This window comes from Crocodylus siamensis, chromosome 5, assembly GCF_052110815.1.
Source record: "Crocodylus siamensis isolate JL-2025a chromosome 5, ASM5211081v1, whole genome shotgun sequence".
Classification (NCBI taxonomy): domain Eukaryota; kingdom Metazoa; phylum Chordata; order Crocodylia; family Crocodylidae; genus Crocodylus; species Crocodylus siamensis.
In genome coordinates, this window is record NC_143399.1 from 80,306,855 (window position 1) to 80,330,676 (window position 23,822).

At 45.5% G+C, this 23,822-nt stretch overlaps 1 protein-coding gene across 4 annotated transcripts in view; it reads right to left on the minus strand.

Moving 5' to 3' along the window:
• LOC149864339 (uncharacterized) overlaps window positions 1-23,822 on the minus strand; it is a 53,262-nt gene that overhangs the window by 15,323 nt on the left and 14,117 nt on the right. For all 4 annotated transcript variants that reach the window (XM_090049462.1, XM_090049461.1, XM_090049463.1 and 1 more), the window contains 6 exons: window positions 19,504-19,626; window positions 14,193-14,235; window positions 10,799-10,915; window positions 5,432-5,567; window positions 1,173-1,218; window positions 767-838 (listed from right to left, as the gene is read on the minus strand). In XM_090049462.1, coding sequence (XP_089905588.1) covers window positions 767-838; window positions 1,173-1,218; window positions 5,432-5,567; window positions 10,799-10,915; window positions 14,193-14,235; window positions 19,504-19,626 — 537 coding nt within the window. The remainder of the gene's footprint in view (window positions 1-766; window positions 839-1,172; window positions 1,219-5,431; window positions 5,568-10,798; window positions 10,916-14,192; window positions 14,236-19,503; window positions 19,627-23,822) is intronic.

Below are 23,822 nucleotides of genomic sequence, written 5' to 3' on the forward strand. Positions count from 1 at the left end.
TGACATGGAAACAATGTAAAGATTGTAAGCGATCTGCTTGTGTGTACCACAGTACATCACTGCTGCTTTGTCAGGAATGCAATATTTAGGTAAAACAGTTAGGAAATGTTTGTGGAAGTTATTGTCAGTTTGAAAACAGTGTGAACTGCGGACTTACCAAACTGTTCATTCACATTTTGAAACTCTAAAAAAAAAAGTTTAAGTTTTGTTCATAGTTCTAGTTAAATAATATTTTGGATTGAAATAATCATAAATACTCTTTCAAACAATCTGTATGTTTAATAAATGGTTTCTGGTACATTTATACTGTTGTCACTTGTTCCATTTTGTTCATGTGGGAGGGGTAACAAGTTACCCCATGAGACCAACAATGTCAAATTGAGGGGCAACAAGTTACCCCATAAGAACAACAACAGTTATGGTTTAATGAGAACAGATGAGGGTTAACGTATTTTTCGTTAGTGGACATCAGGGAGAGCCAGGAGGAAAAAATCATTCCCACAGAAGTGCATTTTTTTAAATCTTTTTTGTGGAGAAGTATTGGGTATTTGTTCAGATGAAGACCCATTTTGTTTTTTCTTAGTCACAAAGCAGTGTTTTGCTGAAGATGGAACCAACATACCCAAAGGTTTTTTTTAGCTCATCTCAAATTGCCAGTGTTTTACAAATGAATTACCTAGTTTTGTTTTAAAATTTTAGTCTTAAATATTAGATTTGCAAAATAAAGTTTTCTAGAAATCTCAACTCACAACATAGTAACACCTACCAAAAATTCTAGTAGTTCATCCTGGCTAGTGAACCCTTCAGAATTTACATCATTAGCCTCTTGCTGTTTATCCTATAAAACAGATTTAAAAAGACTCTGAATCTCTTATTTCTATTATCATGTAATTACAATAAAACAATTGTGTTACATAGCTTTACTTGTACAGTACACACTTACTTTTTACCTATATAGGGGTTCATAAATACTACATATAAAATGTTCTAATGGAAACTGTGCAACCCCCCAAACATGGAACATTTTTTTTTTTTACAAGAGAGATTTACTTAGTATAGCTTTCTAATATTGTATATGCAAGACTGTAGGTTTGAAACATTCTTATCCAACATAAAGAAAGGATTTAAAAACAAACCCTTTAAGAAACAAATCTTTTGATTCAGCTATTTACCTCAACATCCTGATTTTCACCTCTTGATTGTCTGCTGTCATCACACCTTAAAAAAAGTAGTAAAAGAATATATATATATATACACACACACACATACACACACACAGTGATTACCAATCAATTAATAGAAAAGTGTTGTCAGTCCATACAATGATTGCTAACAATGTGAATAAAATAGTCTGCTTCTAATTCAATATTTTGACCAACATACAAAGAATATTATAGCTTATATTCATAATAAATTAAAAACACCAAAGGAAAAACTTCATGGTTCATGTAACAAGACTCTGGAATAGACTCCCAGTGGGGGTGGTACAGACACCTACCCTGGAGATCTTCAAAAGGACTCACACCTTGCTGGGATTATTTGACCCCAAGAGTCTTTCCTGCCCAGAGCAGGGGGGCTGGACCCAGTGATCTCATGAGGTCCCTTCCAGCCCTAAACTCTGGTGAATCTATTTCCTCCTGTACATATCTCAAGGCATGTTGGCTTCTTTGAAACTGGGCAGGGATTTTCTTAATCCTTTTTTCTTGTACATCAAATGTGCCGCCACCACGACTCAAATGGAGAAAACAAAGAACATTGTGCAGGGGACTGGACTACATAGCTCTTGAGGCTCTTCTAACTGTATGATTCTATGAAAATTCAAAATTGAATTTGTGACTTATTTCTCCTTTACCCTTTTCTAACACTACAGGATTAGGACCTGTTCTCATTTTTTAACGTATAACTTAATTTAAAACAAATACTGAAGAATCTAACCCAACATGTTCCTAGGTGAGGAAAGAGATATGATTTAGAATCATTAGATGTAGTGAGAACTTCACCTTTCTAAGATATTACCTATAATCAACCCTGGTTTTATAGGAACCAGAAGCCCATCATCCTCTCACTGTTTTACAACTATTTAAGACTTTTGGCCAAAGTTCATAATTATGCATTATGTTGCTAGAATGCAATGAGAGAGAGGTCACCAACTTGCTATCACAAGATGAGTTATAGGGCATAAGCTGCAATGCAGTATGACTTTGCTAAGAACGTTTCAAATGAGGATAAATAAACAAAATTGTAGTTATAAGATTAGCAAGAGGTAGAAATCCCCAGGTAGACATGGAATCTTTAATGCCTTCCCCAAATGAGCTGATTTTACTCCAGTTTTAAATTAATAGGATTAAATACATAAACTGAATTCAAGTCTCAGAAAATGAACTATACCACTAATAGTTTTAGTGCTCTGGCATTTGGATATCCAGCTGCTCATAGCTGACCTGGATCTATTTACACAGTTGGTGAACTGAGATCACTTCCAATGAAATTTTCCCAGGATAGGCAAGAACAACAATAAAGATTTTCAGACAGGCTTGGTATGTGTGGCAGGGCACTGTTGGTGCCTGCCACTTTAAAGGGCCGAGCCAGGCAGCCAGCAGGTACTTAATTGTGGCAGCCATTTTAGATCCATGACTGCCTATATAAATAGGGCAGTTTGCTGCTGGCAGGCCAGGCAGTAACACTGCCTGGCTGCAAGGCTGCTTAGAACATCCTGGAGGTAAGAGCAGGAGCTGTAGGGGAAGGTCTGGAGGCTCCTGATCCTAGGCATGACCTAAAACTGCACCCTGCCAGGAGTGCGTAGCCTGGTGGGGCTCCCAGTGGCGCAGGAGCCCCCAGGAAATGCCAGGCCAGTGATCACCCTGTTGAAAGGCGAGTAGGGGTGCCTTAACCCCAGCCCTCACCTTCCTGTGGGTCATTTATTACATCAGAGCAGGGTAGGCCAAGTAAGCTTCTGGAGGCACCTGAGCCTGCTGGGGGAGTGACCCCGCAGGGCTGGGCACACTTCCAGGAGCGCCTGAGCCGGGAATGGGGGACCCCAATCCTTAAGTGTAGGCAGGAGGCAAAAACCCACCCCAAGGCACTTGACTGGTCAATGCTGGGGCCAAGACCAGAAGGGTAAAAAGGGCCAGGGGCCCACCGTGAGGGACACCCATGATAAGCAAAGCAGCTCAGGGTCCCAACTGCCCTGAGATGGGGCCAGGGCTTATGGAAGCTGGAGGTCCCATGATGGGGGGCCACAGCTAGTGGGTGAAGGGGACGGTTGAGCCAGCTGCCTGAGATGCCATCTGCGAGGCTTGGGCCGCAGTGTAGGAGTGGAACAGGGCCGCAGATAGGCCCCCTCAATATCAGGGTGTACAATGGGCAGCTTCCCACCTTAATTAACAACCTAATTAATTACCAACAAGGCATGGTGGGTGAGACAGGTGGGTGGTGTGCCCAGAGGCACATGGGAAACTAGCCCTGTGGCTAACTAGGCACACCCACTTTGCCACAGTATGAAATACCAATCAGCAGTCCACTTGTCTGACATGCAAGAAACATTCTAATTCAAGTTCACTAAGATACTTCTCTTCTCATTCAAACCAGCAAATTGCTTTCACCGTAAGCGTTGCAAGAGAAGGTTAAAAACATGGAAATCTAGTTCAGACAGAATTCAGATACTCCTTTGGATAAGAATTTGTGTTTGGAAGGTTTCTGAAAACTTCTTAATGTAGGCTGAGCAATACAGGCCTTAACTTAGCTCACCTAACAGGCCAAAATTATTGAGAGAGGAAAAAAAAAATTATTAAACAGTGACACTAGTGGTAAGCAAGCAATAAAAGGGAACTGATATAGCCGATAGGGGTGCACTGAAGGTGATTTTTTTGGGGCAATACTGATGACCGGTTTTTTTTAAACGTGCCATACTGGCCGATACCAATCCAATTTCAATATGTAGCCCCGCCGTGTGAAACATGGCATCTGGCTGTTAAGTCTGTTGGGGGAGGGAAGAGGTGTAACGGGGGCAGATCAAGGCCCCTGCAGTGAGGGAGGAAGTGGGGCTGGTGCTGGGGCAGAGGCTGCCCAGCTGGGGTGGGGCAGGGCATGGAATGGAGCCTCCAAGAAGCCTGTGGGGGTGGGGTGGAGGGGAAGAGAGGCTCCAAGGCCCCCACAGTGAGGGAGGGAGAGGGAATGGGGGTGGGGCAGGATGCTGCCCAGCTGAAGCAGGATGGAGCACAGGACAGTCTCACAGCAAATCCAGGGGACATGGGGGGGGGAGGGAGGCAGTAGCTTCTGCTGCTGCACACACCCCAGGAGGACATGTGGGGCACATGCCCCCAGATCTATGTGCAGGGGAGGGCAGGCTGCTGCTGTGGGCTAGGTCTGGGGAGGCGCCAAGCTCTTCCGAGTGGGTGGCTGAGCTGGGCTGCACTCAAAGCAGGCGGTTGCACTGGGAGGGAGGGAGGGAGGGTTGGAAGGGCTACAGCAAATTTTGGGGTGGTTCTAGCCCCCCCCCAACCCCCTCTCCCAGCGCCGTCGTTGCTAGCTTGAGCACAGTCCGGGTCAGCCCCGCTCTAGGAAAAGCCCAGTGCCACCTCAGCCTCAGCAGCAGCCCCCCTGTCTTGCACACAGATCCGAGGGCACATGTCCCCCCAGTCCTCCCAGGGTGCATGCAGCAGTGGGAACTGCCCCCCACCCTCATGTCCCCAGGATGAGCCATGGCTCCATCCTGTGTCCCACCCCTCCTGTGCAGCGCCTGTTCCTGCCCCAGCCCCTTCCCACCTTCACCATGGGGGGGCCTTGATCTGCCCTGCCCACCATGCCTCTTCCTTCTCCTCTTCCCCTACAGACCTACCAGCTGGACCCTGCTCCTTTCCATTCTGCGCTCCTGGCCAGCTCCACACATGCACAAGGCATTTATCGGCCACATCAGATGAAAAAAGCTGGTTGCTGATGCTCTCAATTTTCCTCATATTGGTGCCAATCTGATATGGAACCTAAGTATCAGTGGACCTCTAACAGCCAATTTACTTAGAGCTAACATATCCCAAAATTAAGTCATCAGGGAAGTAGTATGAAACTTCTGGAACATGGATAGAAACATATGAAAAGCCTAAGCTGAGACAAGTAACTCTAAATAATTAAATTATTTTAAACTAATCACAAGCAAGGTATGTCAATTGCCTGTTACAGGTATGATCAGCATAGGTAGCTCTATGGGAGATCTGATTTAGATTCAGAACATTTCACTTTGCCAAGAAAAGCATTGCAAAGCCTGTTACTTCTTCAGACCTGAAAATGAATGCACTACATTCAAAAGCATATCTAAATCTCAATCCTTCAGTAGTTCCAATAAAAAATATCATCCATAACTCTCACATTTCCTAGACCGTCAAGGCTACAACAGCACTTCAACACTACCAAAATTTTTAATAATTTTAAAATTTACTCTGCCTTGCTGTCTTTGCTATTTCCCTCAGTGTTGTCGTCTTTTCTGCTCTCAACAGTTTCCTTAGCCTCTAGCTTATCTGCTTTTGATACTTTTATTTGGCTTTTTTCCAGCTTGTCTTGAGTATCTTTTCCACCTAAAAAAACAAAAGAGACATATTTAATAACATTTCTTCAAAGGCTTAAAGTTCTTAAATAGCGTTCGATTAAAAATTCCTTAATTAAAAAAATACAAGCATTAACAAAACATTAAAGTTGGAAATGAGCATTTCAGGGTCTAGAAAACCTGAAGGTATTGTTTCAAGTTCAACACCATTAACCTTAGCATTTAAATTTCCCTGATTTTAACTGAAAAAAGCATAGCTAATGCATTTTAGATATGCCTTCCTCAAACCTAACCGGTTATTTATAAAAACATCCCTTAATTATTTCATATTTATTTTTGGTCCTGCCCCACTTCCTTCCTGCCAAAACCAAGTAGTTTGATATTCAAATACATGTCTCTTCTCTGGAGTAACTAAGCCCAGTTCCCCCAGTCTTTCCTCACAAGTCATATTCCTCAGCCCCCTCACCATTTTTGTTGCTCTCCGCTGAACTCTCTCCAATTTGTTTTTGTAGTGGGGGACCCAAAACTGAACACAGTACTACAGATGTGGCTTCACCAGTGCTGAACAGGGGGGAATAATTACTTCCCTTGACCTACTGGCAACACATCTACCAATGCAGCCCAGTATGCTGTTAGCCTTCTTGATAATAAAGCCATACTGTTGCATCATATTCAGCTTATTGTTCACTGTAACCCCCAGATCCTTTTCTCCAGAGCTGCTGTCCAGCCAGTCAGTCTCCAGACTGTATTGGTTCATGGGATTGTTCCATCCTAAGTGCTGGATTTCTGCACTTGTCTTCACTGAACTTTATGAGATTCCTTTTGGCCCAATCCTCCAATTTGTCTAGGTCACTCTGAATCCTAGCCCTACTCCCCAGTGTACCCACTATTCCCCACAGCATGGTGTCTTCTGCAAACTTACTGAAGGTATACTCTATGTTATCTTCCAGGTCACTGATTTCATAGACATTTATGCTAGAAGACTTTGAACAAAACTGGCCCCAACACCAACCCCTGGAGCACTCCAGTTGATACCGGCTGCCAACTAGACATCGAGCCATTGATGACTACTCCAAGCCTGATGCTCCAGACAGTTTTCTATCCACCTTACAATCCATTCATCCAGCCCATACTTCCTTAGCTTGCCTGTGAGAATGTTGTGGGAGACCATATCAAAAGCCTTGTTAAAAATCAAGGTACACCACATCCACCGGTCTCCCCATATTCACAGAGCTAGTCACCTCATCATAGAAGGCAATCAGATTGGTCAGGCATGACTTGCCCTTTGAGAATCCATGCTAACTGAACTGTTACTAATCACCTTTTCTCCTCCAAGTGCTTAAAAATAGATTCATTGAGGACCCAGTCCATGATTTTTCCAGGGACTGAGGTGAGGTCAACTGGTCTGTAGTTCCTTGAATCCTCCTACTTTCCTTTCTTAAAATATGGGCACTATGTTCTCCTTTTCCAATCATCCGGGACCTCTCCCGATCGTCATGAGTTTTCAAAGATGATGGCCAATGGCTCTACAATCTCATCAGCCAACTCCCTCAGCACCCTTGGGTGCATCCTATCCAGTCCCATGGACTTGTACACATCCAGTTTTCTAAGTGGTCCCTAACCTGTTCTTTCACCACTGAAGGCTGCTCACTTCTCCAAACTGTGCTGCCTAGTACAGTCGTCTGGAAGCTGCCCTCGCCTGTGAAGATGGAGGCAAAAAAGGCATTGAGCACTTCTGCATTTTCTGTCACATGGTTGCCTCCCCTATTCAGTAAGAGACTCTCACTTTCCCTGATCCTCCTCTTGCTACCAACATCCTTATAGAAACTCTTCTTATTACACTTCACATTGTTTTTTAGCTGCAACTCCAATTGCGCTTTGGTCTTCCTGATTTCATCCTTGCATGCCCAAATATTCTTATATTCTTCCCTAGTTATTTCTTCAAGTCGCCACTTCTTTTAAACTGCCTTTTTGTGATTTAGTTTACTGAAGAGTTCCCTGCTAAGCCAAGCTGGTTTTCTGACATACTTGCTAATTTTCCTGTGTGTTGGGATGGCTTGTTCCTGTACTCTAAACAAGGCTTCTTTAAAGTACAGCTAGCTCTCCTACATGGCTCTTATACATAAGTCCTTTTTGAACAGTCTGTACCCAGTTTCTAGGTACAAGAAGAAATTTCTACCAGTTTCTTCTCCAAACTAGGCTCCTACTTCGACAGAACAGTTCCTGGCATTTAATTTGTTTCTTTTCCTCAGTTTCATCTACTTGCTTAATTCTAAATTCTTAAATTACAATAAAACTTTCTTTGGCCTTAGTTAATCCCTCAGTTGATACAAAAGTTAAATTTTCCTCATCAATTAATCCATCTAGGCAAATGCTCCATTCATTGCTAGTTTTTTTATTTTGTCCATTTTCTTTTCAATGCCACTTTGTTGAACAAGAACTATACTAGTTATAAACATGATTTCAGTGAATTCCCTTTCTGCAAGGAAGAATCTGATGAAGTTTGCAGGCATAGCTTATAAAAGCTAGACAGAATACTATGTGGCTGTTTTTTACATAGTTCTTCACATGAAGCTAAGGACTTTTTCATTTGTGGTTCTGAAGGAACAAGGCCTGATATTAAAGAGTTCTGTGAGCTTTCTGGAGCATCTACAGATTGATAGAACTTTAAGACTTTCTTGTATTTGGATACTGGATGGGAGAGAATAACAAAAGAGCAACTTTGTGCAGTCTATGCAGAGTCTTTATAGAATACAGTAGGATCAGATACTTCTCAAAATTAGGTTTCTTATTCCCAACAAAGAATACATGCTGCAAAGTGAGCAAGAATACACAGAGCTGCAGCAAACAGCTACCTGCACGGGACTGCTGCTGTACTCGACTGAGCAGAGACACAGCTCTCTGAAAGAAAAAGATGCAGCTGATCTGTAATTTGGCAATCTGATGCAAATTATGCTAGTTGCAAACCACCTTGATACAAATGATCCTTCTTCCACTGTAAATGGAGATCAAGTGATCTATTTACAAGAAAGTGTTTTTGAACTGTAGTTGAACACTTTAGATGTGGATTCAAGATTAGGCAAACTGTGTCAAGCAAGTTATGAATAAAAAGTATTTATATTAAAGATAAAGGCAAAAGTCATCCTCAGTAATAGTTCAGCACCATAGGAAATACAAATCTCCTAGTTCTTCTACAATAATTATAGTTCACCTTCCAAGAGAGACTCAAAGTAGTACCTAATTTAGGAAGAGGCCAAAACTGAATACGAATCTTGCAGTCTGCCTTCATGCAGGGATTTGGATCAAATGACCTTTGAGGTCCCTTTCTACCCTATGTTTCTGTGATCTATCACAAAACTAGAATTGAGGCCATTTCTTCCTCAGCCACTCCTGGGATCAAGACCTTCTCCAATCACCAACTGCTATCCACTTACCCATCCAAACCAAGAGCACATCCACTTGCACCTAGCAAACAACTACAAATGTGACGATATCCTTTGCATAGTTACATATTCTGGGTGGTGGAGGGGGAAGAAAAAGGTGCAGGAGACCACAGGGAAGGGGAGGCACTATCTGGACACCTAACACTGTACACTTCAATGTACATGCACTTGTTGTGGAGCAAATTGTGCCACCTGGGGAAAAATAACCCTGCCTGGCTCCTCCCAGATCTGCAGCCAGGGGAGCACCTGTGCTGTCCCCAGCAATATAAAAAGCTGCACTGTCCTGGCCCCATCCATACAAAAAGCTGCCCTGGCAAGCAGGTCAGGTCTACTTGCTCTCAAGAGCTTCTGAGGCCACTTGGTTCCTGGTGACACTACCCCTTGTGCCAGCTGGACTGCAGCAGCAGCATCCCAAATCCATTTTTAAAAATACTCCAAAAATCCATATTTTCTCACAATTAAAATAAAAGACAATTCTGAAAAAAAAAATGGATTGGGGATATTTTTAAAAATGGATTTGGGATATAGATATAGAGACAGATAGATATCGATCTAGAAACAGAGAGACAGCAAATCAGTTGCGCAATGCTTTATTGGTATATTTACAATTTTAAAGCAATGTGGAAGCCTACCAGTGTCTCTTATCATCATGATAAAATAAATTCTAAACACCTATGTGTTGATGTATATTTTTGGGTTTTTTCACACATAATGGGTGTGATGTGGGGGATGTGGTGTATGCAGGGAGGGGGTAGGAAGGAAGGTGAGTCTGCTAGAGGGATTGTGGTTTGCCACTTGTGAAATAGATGACTGGGGGTGTGGCTTTAACCTCTCCATCACATTTGAACAGAAGACAGATGTACTCTCTAGTCTGTAGCAGGTGGTTGTCTAAATCCACTGGTCTAGGAGCAGTACCATCCTGGTAACCACAGAAATGGAAATCTGAACAGCAGTCCCTTCTAGCTTTCACAAAAAAATACTTCCAGTACTGCTGGACCGCATAAGCCAATGCCATGCTCACCAAGACCTGAACAGCCTTGAAAACCAAAAGACCATTTAGGCTGTGTGGACAGAAGACTCTTAGAATGATTCAAACACATTTTAACCCAGGACAGGCAAAATAAGGTCCACGGGCTGCCTCAGGCACCCACCAACTAATTGTACAACTGCCCAGCCCACGCAGTTCACTCCCACCCTCATGCACGGACAGGCCCAACCCAGTCAGCATGCATCTTCTGGGTGAGGAGGACCTGCTCAGCTTCCCTGGTGTCCAGCAGCTTGTCCTCATCTCTCTGCTGCAGCGCTCACTCTGGGTAGCAGGTAGGGAAGTAACGAGGGTGAGAGTGCAGACAGTGGGGCTGGCAGAGCCCTCACTCAAGGGGATGGTGGGCACTTGTAGCACTGGCCAGAGCTGCACGCTCCACGTGGTAGCAAGGAGCACAACCAGCCAGTTTGCCTCTATCACGTGGGGCTCCCTGGGGCAAACATGCAGTTCCCAGCACTCATGCACCATTGGAGGAAGCCCTGTGTGATGGAGCCAACTGCTTTCCCTGCCCCCTGCTATGCAGGTCCCAGGACTCCATCAGGAAGCAAGGGGGAGGGCTCCTCTCCACTTCTGGTGGAGTCCTGGGACCTGCATGGTAGGGAGCAGGGAAGGCAGCCAGCTCTATCGTGCAGGGCTTCCCCTCCCTCCACTTCCCTCTGAATGTATTTACAAATTCCAGAAACAGTAAAGTAATGAATAGGAATTTCCATGTCTTTGCCCATAGTGAGTGGCTCACAAAGCAGTATATAATTATATTGAGAATATATATTTTACCTTGAGAAGATAGACTTTGAGTAGAATCTGTCTGTTTATCTTCAGTGTTACCATCTGCCTTTCCTTCACTGCTAGTTGACACATCCACATGCTGAATTTTAGCTTTTGAATGATTATCTATGATGTGAGCAAGGAAAACATGCTTAAAATACAACTGAATTAGAATTTTGCTAATTATTAAGAAAAGGTCAAAATTCCTTGGTTTTAAATCATAGTTTTAGATTCTTAAAAGTTCATCAGCTCACTCAATTCTTTTATGTTGGGCAACTGAATTATCTTTACTGTTTGGTATTATTAAGTATTCTTGCTAGAATACACTGCACATTTTCTGGAAATTCCAAACAAAAATTATTCGTATTAAAGACTTTGTGTGCATTTACAAATGTAATATGCAACCTAGATGTAGTTTTGGACTGGAATCTAAGCTGGTATGATTTTATATTCTACTGAAACAACTAGGGGTGCACTGCCAAAAAAGTGTTTGGGCTGATACTGATGGCTGATTAACGAGCCATATTGGCTGATACTGATCAGATTGCCAATATGCAGCTTGGAGAGCAGCATCTGGCTGATAAGTCTGTTGGGGCAGAAGAGGCAGGGGGCAGAGAAGGGTGGCAAGAAGAAAGGGGCATAATCAAGGCCTCTGCAGTGAGGGAGGAAGTGGGGCTGAGGCAGAGGCAGGCACTACCCAGCCAGGGTGGGGCGCGGGGTGGAGTCAAGAGCAGCTCATCCAGGGGGCACAGGGGCATGGGGAGCAGAGATGGGGGTGGTTTCTGCCACTGCGCACACCCCTGGGGGAGGCATGGGGGGGGTGTATGCCCCCGATCTGTGTGCGGGACAGAGGGCAAGCTGCTGCTGCAGGCTGGGGGCAGTGCCAGGCTTTTCCTGGAACGGTAACGGCAACTCTCTCCAAGCTACTGGGCTGGCCATGTTTAGGCTGCACTTGCGCATGCACACGCATTTATCAGCAACATTATTGGCCATATCAGCCATAAAAAAGCTAATTGCCAATAACGTCAATTTTCCTTTTATTGATGCTGATACGATATGGACTGATGTATCAGTGCCCCTCAAACACTACCCAAAAGTTCACAGACAAAAGAAACTTAGAAAAAAGTAGAAGTTCAGAAAATAAGTCTTTTTCCTTGATTAGTACTCTCTTAATAGTATCATCTATCACTACACCTGTATTACAAGTTAATAATGCATGCTACTTAATCAACTGCTTCATTCTCATTCTATCTAATAAAACACTAAGAATTAATTTAACTAATGCCTGGAGTAAAATGCCCCAATAGTGAGCAGAAAACATAAATACATGCAAGTAATGCCTGCACCCAGAGATGATCCCAGAACGGTGCAGGTCCCAGGGCAAAGTAGCCTGTGTGGGGTCCCCCTCCCCATCCCACAGCACACTTGTACCAGGGAGTGAAAGCCTCAGCACACCAGACACGGTAGGATGGGTGGTGGCTGGAACAAGTAAAGAGCCATCTAACCTGCCACGTGGGCAGGTGGGCTAAACTGCAGCCGTGGCTCAACTCTGCAGGGCCCCACAAAGAACAGGGCCCAAGGCAGTTGCCCCAATTCGCCACCCTTAGGGACAGCCCTGCCTGCACCACCCCTGGGTTATTGAAAGTTCACAGAGCAAGAAAAGTGTCATGAAACTGCCTAGCATGAAGGGGGAAGGAAGATGATTGTAAAATCCTGAAGTTTCACCAAATTCTACTGTGAGAAAAGTTGAATTTAAAAACTGATTTCCACTCCCAACCCTAGTTCATTAGCTACTGCATAAATGTCAATGCAGAAATAATCAGTGAGATTCTGTCAAATATAGTTCACATTATGATAAATTAAGAACCCCTAATTTAGAGTGCTAAATTAAACTAAACTTGTCTAGAATCACAGGGAGCTTGTAGACGTTAAAAAAAAAAAAGAAAAGGTGCTTTACTTTAGACTTGGCATGTTTCTGAACCAAGCCCCACGCATGCCCAGAAGAGGCAGTGCCTTAGGTGGACCTGGCTTGCCTGACATCTGTTTCTATCGCAGGGGTGGGAAATTATTTTGGGTAGAGGACAGCCTCCCAAGTTTTGGCAAGCTATCAAGGGCCACAAGGGTAGCCCCACCCAGGTATCACACCCTCTGATCCCCATCTTGGGACTGGAAGTCCTGACCCCTGACCTTTTCCACCAGAAATGCCTCCCCTTGCCCCCTGGAAGTTGTTGCCCACCCTGCAGCAGCCAAACTGCCTTGTTTATATAGGCAGCCTAAAATGGCTGCCCTCATTAGGCAACTGGAGGCTGCCAGCTCCAGGGCCTTGAACTGGCAGGCACACCTAGTGCCCTGCCACAAGATAAAAGCACCAAAAAGCCCCACTGAATTGCCCAATCTATATAGAGCAGGGGTGGGCAAAATATGGCCCGAAGGCTGAATCCAACCTGCCATGCTTTTCTATCTGGCACACAGGGTCCCTAAAAAAATTTAGAAAATTAATATTAATCTGCCTCTTCCTGTCTGTCAAAGATGACAGGAGCCAGGAGCAGTAGGACCCAAGGGAAGCCAGGGCAGGCTCCTACAACAGCAAGGCTGGCCCAGCCCCACTGCCTAGCAGAGGCTTCTGTCCTAGGACCATGGGGCTGTTCCTGCCTGTGCCGGTGCAGGAAATTCAGGTAAGGGGGTGGGGGTAGGCAGAGAAGAACTGCAGGAGACTGCCCCAGTTTCCGGTTTCAAGATTGCAGTACCCTTCCTCCCAAAAGTAGTACTTCCAGGGCAAAGGGAGGGACTTCTGGTGGCAAAGGTTAGGGGTTGGGGGGGCAGGACTTCCAGTTCCGATATGGCAACCAGGGGCAGGGCAACTGTCAAGGGGCGGGGCTACCCTTGCAACTCTTGACAGCTCCCCAAAACACAGTAAGCAAACAACCGCCCAAAATAATTACCCACCCCTCAGTTAGAGGCTGCAGAGACGGTTGAAATCAAGCACTGCTTCTTCCAGTAAAGCATGGTTTTGAGGGTTGTTTGTTTTTGTTTTTTAATGTCTGCAAGCAGCCACAATGAATATCCTCCACTTCCTCACCCCTTACTATATTACAAAGGTTGTTCAAGATTCAGTTACTGTTCTTGTGCAGTTATCCTTACAGTTCTCTGGCCAACCCATAAACTTGCAATGAAATAATTTAATTGGTTTTAATTCACACGTTTTTGGAATGTATCCTATTTCAGTTTTGCATACATCAGTTTTTCTACATAGTACCTTGTAAAACTACAAAGTACTGACCAGTACTTGAAGCACATACTGACAGAAAACAGCCTTTGGAGTCTACGAAAATTTTACCCAAATCAGGATTGCAGGACAGAGATTTATAGTAAAAAAATATATATACAGGATAAGAACACTTACGTTCTTGCCATTTTCTCTTCATAATAGGTGGATCTGTTACAACCTAAATACAAAGTCCATTTTTTAGTGCAACTCTTAAAATGGATACTGGTCAATGGCATAAGAATAGGGGGCAGCAACATATAGCCTACGTTGGCTGGATCTGGGCTTTGCCTGTACTTATGCTAGGGCAAGGAGTACAGCAGTGGAGGCACAGTTGGGGGACTAGGGGAGAAGGGGCACAGCACAACTTAAACCCCATGGCCCACACTCGACTGGAGCCAGGTTGTTACAGCTTGCAGTTTATAAAAGTTGCCAGCTGCTAGTGTAAGACTTAAGCATGGCTGGCCCACAATTCTTCTGGGGCCCCTCGCAAAATAATAGTTTTGAGGGGCCCTGACGCAAAGAAGCCAGCAGTGGTGGCAGAGGGGTAGTGAGCAGCCAAAGCCAGCAGCGGCACTGGTGGGGGGGCCAAAGAAACTGGTGGCGGGGGGACAGGAGTAAAAGGAGGGGTGGCAAGTGGCCAAGTGTGAAGGTGACTTGGCAACGCATAATGGTGGCTACATGCCGCCCCCTTGCTATGGCATTGATTTAAAGTGTTTAGAGAGCCCCTTGGCTGCGGGGCTCCCTGCAGCCACAGGTTCCACAAGATAGGACGGGCTGGCCCTGGATTTAAAAAAATATCAGTAATTAGTAACATATAACTTTTAGCTGCTTTAAGGAAGAAAAGGGGGAGTTGCCACTCCTGAGGATGTAACAGTTAGTTGCAGTATAACAGCCGAGACACCTACATGTTTCTCTAGCCATAGAAGTGAGCTAAATCTCTGAAAGTTTCATGCAGGGCTAAAGTTACAATGGTTTTGCCAGCCTTGTGTTGCTACGGGAACACGCAGACCTAACAGTTACATCTGTATGAAATTATACTGATTTAAGGCTAACTGTTATGCCTGTCTATACCCTTAGAAGAGCAGGTGCTGATCTTAGTCTCGCAGTAAACAAGTCAATGAATTTTGAAAGGGAGGTATGGACTTGCTTTTAAAATATAACTTCTTGCAAAAATCAGACACTGATTGGAAGCAGAAGCAACAGAGTCTAGTAAGAGACAGTCCCAATGAAACACAAAGTATTACCACCACATACAAAAGAACAATTACTGTAAGTGAAATATACAATCCTGGATCTGGGTGTGATATAAAGCAGAATACTTGGCTCTTTCTTGTGAAAAATATAGTCCAAGCTATAGTTTTATCCAGACCTTTTACTGGAGAAACGAAACAATTAAAAGCACAGGTGTGGACTCAAGATGAAGATCCAAACAACTCTTGTTATCTACACAACCTCTACACAAACGCTCGTAGTATGGGTAACAAGCAGGAGAAACTCACCCTCTTTCTGGCTGACACCAGCCCAGACATAGCGGGGATTACGGAAACGTGGTGGTACGCAATGCCTGATTGGGCGGTGAATGTCAAGGGCTATAGGCTATACAGGACGGACAGGATAGGAAAGAGAGTTGGGGGCATGGCACTCTATATTAAGGAGGAATACACATCCTCGTCAATTAGCAAGGAGTCAGAGGAGGGGCACTCGGAAGTGCTTTGGGTTAGAGTACAAGGCAGTCGAGGGGAAAGAGACTTAACGGTGGGGGTCTACTATAGACCTCCCAGCCAGAGAGAAAATCTTGACCAGGAATTCTTGGGTCAGCTCACAGAGGTGGTGAAGGCTAAAGATGTGAGTCATGGGGGACCTGAATTTCCCGGACATCTGCTGGGAAGAACAGTCAGCCAGGTCTGAATGCTCATGTAGGTTCTTGGCCAGAGTGCAGGACCTCCATCTAACCCAGGAGGTGCACAGCCCTACCAGGGGAGACGCCTTGTGGGACCTAGTGCTGGCCACAGGTGATGACCTGGTGAGGTGGCTGCGGGAGCTCGGCCACTTGGGCGACAGCGATCATCACCTGCCGGAATTCACCATCCAGCGCAAGGTGGCGAAGGCATGCAGTAAGGCAGCAGCCCTAGACTTTAGGAGGGCAAACTTCAACGAGCTGAGGATAGTTAGAGAAGCACTGAGGTCCTGGAGGGGTGGGGAGCCAGGTGTCCAAGAAGAGTGGTCACTCCTTAAGGAGACGATCCTCCAAACCCAAAGGAAGGTAATCCCAACGAGGACCAAAGGGAGCAGGAGAGCACACAAGCCTCCGTGGCTCACCAAAAGCATCCGGGAATGTCTCCTTGCTAAAAAGGAGGCTTACACCCAATGGAAAGAAGGGGTCATCAGCAGGGAGGACTATTCTGTAGTTGCTCGGGGATGTAGGGGGTAGTTAGGAAGGCCAAGGCAGAGATGGAACTGGGACTAGCTTCCCAGATTAAGGACAATAAGAAGTCCTTTTTTAAATACATAGGGGGTAAAAAGAAGGTCCCGGGTAATGTGGGGCCCTCGCAGGACGCATTGGGAAACTTGGTCGTCACACCAGATGGCAAAGTCAACATGTTTAACGATTTCTTTGCCTCCGTCTTCTTAAGTAAGGACCAGAACAGCCACCTCCTTGCTGGGCCCCCCTCGGGCCCCGGGGGAGGCACACCTGGGCCACGGGTTAGCGAGGATTTAGTTAGGGAGCTTCTGGAGGCGTTGGACGTATTCAAGTCAGCCGGTCCGGATCTCCACCCTAGAGTTCTAAAGGAACTGGCCGAGGTCATTGCAAGTCCCCTGGCACAGCCTTACGAGCACTCATGGTGCTCTGGTGAGGTACCAGAGGACTGGAGGACAGCCAACGTGGTCCCCATCTTCAAAAAAGGTAGGAAGGAGGACCCAGGAAACTATAGGGCGGTTAGTCTTACCTCGATCCTAGGCAAGCTGTTCGAGAAAACTATGCTGGCACACATTCAGGAGGGGCCAGCAGGGGACTGCATGCTTAGGGGCAACCAACATGGGTTCATCAGTGGCAGGTCCTGTCAGACCAACCTGGTGGCCTTTTACGATCAGATCACCAGATCATTAGATGCAGGGGTAGCAGTGGATATAGTCTTCCTGGACTTCCGGAAGGCTTTTGACACTGTCTCTCACCCCGTTCTCATTAAGAAACTGGGGGGCTGTGGTGTAGACACCCACACAGTCAAATGGGTCACCAACTGGCTGGAGGGCTGCACCCAGAGGGTACTAGCGGATGGGTCCTTCTCAACCTGGAAGGACGTGGGCACTGGGGTCCCGCAGGGTTCGGTCCTCGGGCCCGCACTGTTCAACATCTTCATCAGTGATTTGGACGAGGGGGTAAAAAGCACCCTGTTCAAATTTGCTGATGACACTAAGATGTGGGGGGACGTGGACATACTGGAAGGGTGCAACAGGCTACAGTCAGACCTGGACAGGTTACAAGGGTGGGCGGACGAGAATAGGATGGGTTTCAACACAGACAAGTGCAAAGTGATGCACCTGGGGAGGAATAACTGGCACCATACCTACAGGTTGGGGAACTCCCCTCTTGTTAGCACGGAGGCAGAAAAAGGATCTTGGGGTCATCATTGACTCCAAGATGAACATGGGCCGGCAGTGTAGGGAGGCAGTTAGGAAGGCCAACCGCACCTTGGCATGCATCCACAGATGCATCTCAAGCAGGTCCAAAGAGGTGATCCTCCCCCTCTACGCGGCACCAGTCAGGCCGCAGTTGGAGTACTGCCTCCAGGTCTGGGCGCCGTACTTCAAGAGGGATGTCGACAGCATGGAGAGGGTCCAGAGGAGGGCCACTCGTATGATCAGGGGACAACAGGGCAGGCCCTATGAGGAGAGGCCACGGGACCTGAACCTGTTCAGCCTCCAAAAGAGAAGGCTGAGGGGGGATCTTGTGGCCTGTTATGAACTAGTCAGAGGGGATCAGCAGGCATTGGGGGAGTCACTGTTCCCCCGAGCACCGCCAGGAGTGACCAGGAATAACGGTCACAAGCTGGCAGAGGGTAGGTTTAGGTTAGATATCAGCAGGCGCTACTTCACGGTCAGAGCAGCTAGGGTCTGGAACCAACTTCCAAGAGAAGTGGTGCAGGCTCCTACCCTGGGGGTGTTTAAGAGAAGGTTAGATGGACAACTTGCTGGGGTCGTTTGACCCCAGTATTCTTTCCTGCCATGGCAGGGGGTCGGACTAGATGATTTGCTCAGCTCCCTTCCAACCCTAGAAACTATGAAAAGTTAAATTTTTCTCAAGAAAAAAACCCAGCTCTACTGGAATACCATTAATGGGAACAGCTTAACCTGCAGTAAGTTTTTAGCATATGTTTACCTATACCCACCTCAGAATTGTTACAAACATCCCTAATTATCTCATGTTTAAGTAAGCAGAGTATTCACCAGTATGGCATATCAGAGTTTTGCCTGCAAATAACTTGAGCAGCAGGTATGCAAACAAACCTCTCATTTGGGAACTTCCAACTATACTGAATAATGGAGTCCTCATTATTCGTTTTAACTCTGATCTTGTACACACACACACCTAGCACTGTAAGGGCACCGGTCCAAAATTGTGGATGCACTTGATATACATTTAAAAACACTAGAAGATAGAAAGCAGTTAGCTAAAGTACTATACGTCTCCTTCTACCTTACCACACAATCGGATCACCAAGCATGTGACTAATGGTTCTTAAAGCTCCCACCACACTTTCCTAGAGAAATATCACTGTCAACTGTCTCCACAAATGCTCACTCAAACAGATGGGCTTTACATCATACCCACCATATTAACAAATTCACAGTATTTCACATACTCGGGAATAGGATTATAAATATTGTTTAAAAAATTATCCGTTTTACCTCCTCTAATTATATTGGTTAAATGGTTAACTGATAACACAGCAGTTCAAACAACTACAATGGATAATGAGTAAGTTGATGACGTTTCTTAGCACTGCATGGCTTTGTCTGTAATATTTGCATTGTTCATATGAAGGTATTTTTAGCATTACTGTTGGGAAATAACTTATTCTACACTAGTTAGGGAAGGGCTATAAAATATACCATACAAACTACAGAACGATTAGTATTGATTATTTTCTTCTCTTTCTTTTAGAAATCTGTTCCCTACGGCTGAAATACTGTGAATTTGTTAATCCGGTGGGAATGCTCAGTGCAATGCAGAGCTATTTGTATAATTTGTTTGGAATTAAATATTGCGCATTTAATTAAAATGAAAAATATTGGATTAGGCATTTCTTAGTGAATAAAGGAAAATGGGGTCCAAAACAAATGCTATTCTTGTTCTTCACATAGACAATCGAAACAATGATTTACAAAAACAGGAACAATTTGCCCACGTTATATGAAAGAAGTATTGGGCTTAATAAAAAATTACCTTTATTTGTTTTCTTCCTTCCTTCATTTCAATAGTTGCTGCAACTTGTTTAAGTTTTCTGTTCAGTTCGGCACCTCGACCTCTAACTTCATCTGATTTAACTATCTCAGGATAATGTTGCCTCTAGAAATAAAAATATTCAACCCATTCAATTAATGCAGACTTTAATCATTAAAGAAGTCATCAAATTTCACACGCCCATCTCATTAGTTCTTATATCCGAGAATTAAGAACAGCAAAGTACAGGCGTACCTCGTTTTATTGCGCTTCGCTTTATTGCGCTTCGCAGATATTGCGTTTTTTACAAATTGAAGGTTTCTGGCAACCCTGCGTCGAGCAAGTCTATCGGCACCATTTTTCCAACAGCATTTGCTCACTTCACAATTAAGGTATGTACCTTGTTTTTTTAGACATAATGCTATTGCACACTTAATAGACTACAGTGTAGTGTAAACATAACTTTTATATGCACTGGGAAACCAAAACATTCATGTGACTCGCTTTATTGCGACATTCACTTCATTGCGGTGGTCTGGAACCGAACCCGCAATATCTCCGAGGTATGCCTGTATATACATTTGTAAGTAAAACAGTAGCAGTAACTATAGTAGGAGGAAAGACAGTCAAGAGTATAGGGCAGCAGCCTTAGAATCCAGAGACCCTGCTTCAATTTACTTTTCTGTCACAGACTAAGAACCTGATTTCCTATCTGTGGAGACATATGCATCCGTGCCCTCCATAAAAGGATGAAAGTGAATATCAATGGAAAAAACATCAGCTGAAATGGACAAGGCTTACTCCCTTCTAGATGAGATGCTTCCCTGAAATGAGCAAAAAAATAATTAACCAGAGGAGTGTTCTATTTCTCATTTTGGCCATGGTTGCCTCCAGTAGATTCTTGCAAATAGCACATTTGTCACTTGGCAGTCTACTTTGGTATACAGTATTTATGCTTCACCTATTTTGAAGCAACTGAAACAGAATGAAGATTTAGCTGCTTTCTTTTCAGTATAAAAAAAAAAAAAAAAAATCTTTCATGACTTACAGCTCTGGGAGTGTCCTCCCTTGGCATTTCTAGCTATCCAATGACATTAGCAAATCTCAAATCCTCTGAAAAAATGTCAGAGGTTTCTCTTCATTGGTCTACATGGCCAGTATACATAGTACTATTCCATCCAGAAAGTATCAATTTGAAAAACATTCATCTGACTATTCACTCAGAATATCAAGATTCTGAGTATGTAGATTTTTTCTAGTGTGACCACATCCAGACAAGCATGGCTCTGCGATATGTGGTGCTGCAAACCTGTCTGCAGTGCCACACACTATACATTTAGGCATTTCCAACACTGATACCTTGCAGTGCTGAGGGGGTAGGGGAGCCGACCTTGTGATCTCACAGGGTCAAAAAAAACCATGCAGAAAAAAAGTGGGGTGGCGCACATCGTGGCAGCATGTGCTGCTCAAAACTAGAGCCTGGCCAGCTGAAGCTACGTTGTGCACTGTGGCTGCAGGCCAGTGCAGTTGCTGGCCCCAGCTTCCCTTACCCCACCTGCAGTAACCTGCCACACACCAGAGGGCATGTGCCACTGCTAGATGTCCCCAAGGAATGCCTGTGCCACAAGGCATGCCGCTGCTACTTGCCCCCTAGGGAACCAAACATCTGCACTCATCTGGATGTGGCCTGTGAGTCAACATACTTTATGCCAAAGTTCCTCTGTACCAAAGACGCTGTATACAGTAACAGCATTGCGAAGGAACCAGAAGTTGAAAATAGCTTTTATTCCAGATGTGATTTGGCCCCCACTGTATATTAGTGCTAAAAATTGTCTTGACACAGCATACCAGAAGACACTCACTATTTATGACAACAAGTGCAAAAGCAGTAAGCCACTTGACTGAAAATTCAACTGCCCATCAAATCCAAACTGTTTTTCATGTTGCATAAAATATCCATCCAGCCTGGCATGTAGGAATAAGCCTCAAGAACAGACACGGTTTACAGAGAGCATGAAGGTCCCATCAGCAGTACAGAGCCAATTTATAACTTGGGAGGCTTAGCATCTACCTCCAAGTCTGAATTAGTCCTCTATTTGGCATTGATTGCTTGAAACATACTGTGTTTCAGTGGTTTTAATGTGAACAGTTATTTGACCCTGCAACCTCCCAAGATTTTGACTTAAGAGATCCCAGAAAGTCTCAGATCCCACATAACCATATTTGAGCAGATATTATATGCAAAAAACCACTGAGATACTCCAGATCAGGGATGGGCAAAATACAGCCCATAGGCTGCATCTGGCACACCAGGCGGTTTCATCTGGCCTGCAGGTGCCTACCAATTATCTGTATCCCACCTAGCCCCCAAGCTTTGCTCACACCCTCCTGTGCGGGAGTTCCCTGGCCACACTTACAGCTTCTGGGCAACGCCACTGCTGCAGCCAACAGGGAACCTGCTCAGCTTCCCCAGCCTCTAGTGGCTCCTCCTGTGCCCTGCTGCAGTGCTTGCTCCAGGCACCAGGTAGGGAAGCTGCAGCTGGGCAGGAATGTGGAGCATGGGGCCCATATCCAGCAGGGAAGCAGGAGTGCAGTGATTAGGTGGGTAGGATATGGGGGTGTTGTGTGTGTGTGTGGGGAGGAGGGGGATGGTCATGGGGTGTGAGGGGGCATGTGGGGACTTCCCCATGGGATACAAGCCCTGCCAGAGGCAGCAGCAGCAGGCCCTCAGGGTACTTTTGGCATGCACAGGCAGCACGTGGCTCCAGCCACTTCTGGAAGCTGCACGTGGTGGCAAGGGGTGGAGCCAAGCCAGCCTGCCTCTATTGCACGAGGCTCTCATGCAGCTCCAGGGACTCATGCACCACCAGGGGGAAGCCCTGTGTGATGTAGCTAGCTGCCTTCTCCACTCCCTGCCACCACTATGAACTGACTGCCCAGAGGAGTTTTCCATCTATTGACTCCTCTGTGAAATCCTAGGAAATATGAACTTTCATTTCTACCCAGAAGAACTTCTAGTCTTTTCTCCAGGAGAACTTCTACAGTCTTTTCTCCAATGCCTGATGAAGGGTGTTTGTGCCCAAAAGTTTGCAATTAAAGAATTTTTTTTGAAAAAAATCTTGTTGGTCTAATACAAGATATTATCTCTACTATGAGTCCTGACTGCATTTTCCTCTGGACTAATAGGGCTACAACCTGAATACCTGATTGCAAGTTAAGTACCCTTTCTGCTACACAGTATTCCTATAAACCTAGGAGAACACACACTTGGAGATAACCAACAGGAAACAATTTTGGCTCAATTTCAGCAATTACATACAATTCAAAGCAATAAAAAAAAGGTTTTGAAAAGAACAGATTCCTTATGGATCTACACTGAGGCTTTAATTGTTGCTGTCAAGTTCAGGGAATTAAAAGCAGAAAGGCATGCTATTAGCTACTGTTCAAGCAACTGAACAGCTAAAAGTGTTATACCCAGTTCAGAACATAAACCAAATACCTAGTTTAGAGGTGCACCAATACATCGGTCCAATATCGGATTGGTACCAATATGAAGAGGATTGTCTAGATCAGATATTAGCCCTATGGGGCCAATAATTTGGCCGATAAATGCCTGTGCTGCATGCAGCTGCAGTGCAGCACGGAGCAAAGCCAGCAATGTAGACAGCTGTCTCAAGCTGGCAAGTCAGAAGGAAGGTAGGGCAGGTTGGGGAGAGGGAGCAGATCAATGCCCCTGCAATGAGGGAGGGGGCAGGCACTGCCTAGCTGTGGCAGGGGGCACAAGATGGAGCCATGGCTTGTGGTGTGGGGGTGGCTCCCGCCACTGCTTGCACCCCAAGGGAGCAAGGACAGGAGGGTGCTCCTGGATCTGCACAGGGCGGGGCAGGTGGCAGCTGCAGGGTAGAGCTGGAGCCAGTGCTGCGCAGGGCTCTTCTCACCAGGGGTTGGGCTCAGAGCAGGCTCCAGTGGCACTGGGAAGAGGCTGTAGCCACCCCAAGTTTCGCTGTAGCTCCGCTCCCAGCCCCAGCACCACTACTCAGCACAGCCCCAGCTTTTCTCAGTGCTTGGGTGGAGGCAGGGTGTTCAGCCAGGGCTGTGCTGAGAGGGCAACAGCGTGGGGCTGGGAGCGGAGCTGCAGCAAAATCTGGGGTAGCTGCAGCCTCCTCCCAGAGCCACTGAAGCCTGCTCTGAGCCCAGCCCCTAGTGAGAAGAGCCCTGTGCAGTGCTGGCTCCAGCTACACCTAGCAGCTGCCACCCACCCCACGCAGATTCAGGGGCACTCCCCCTATCCCTATTCTCCCAGGGTGCAAGCAACAGTGGGA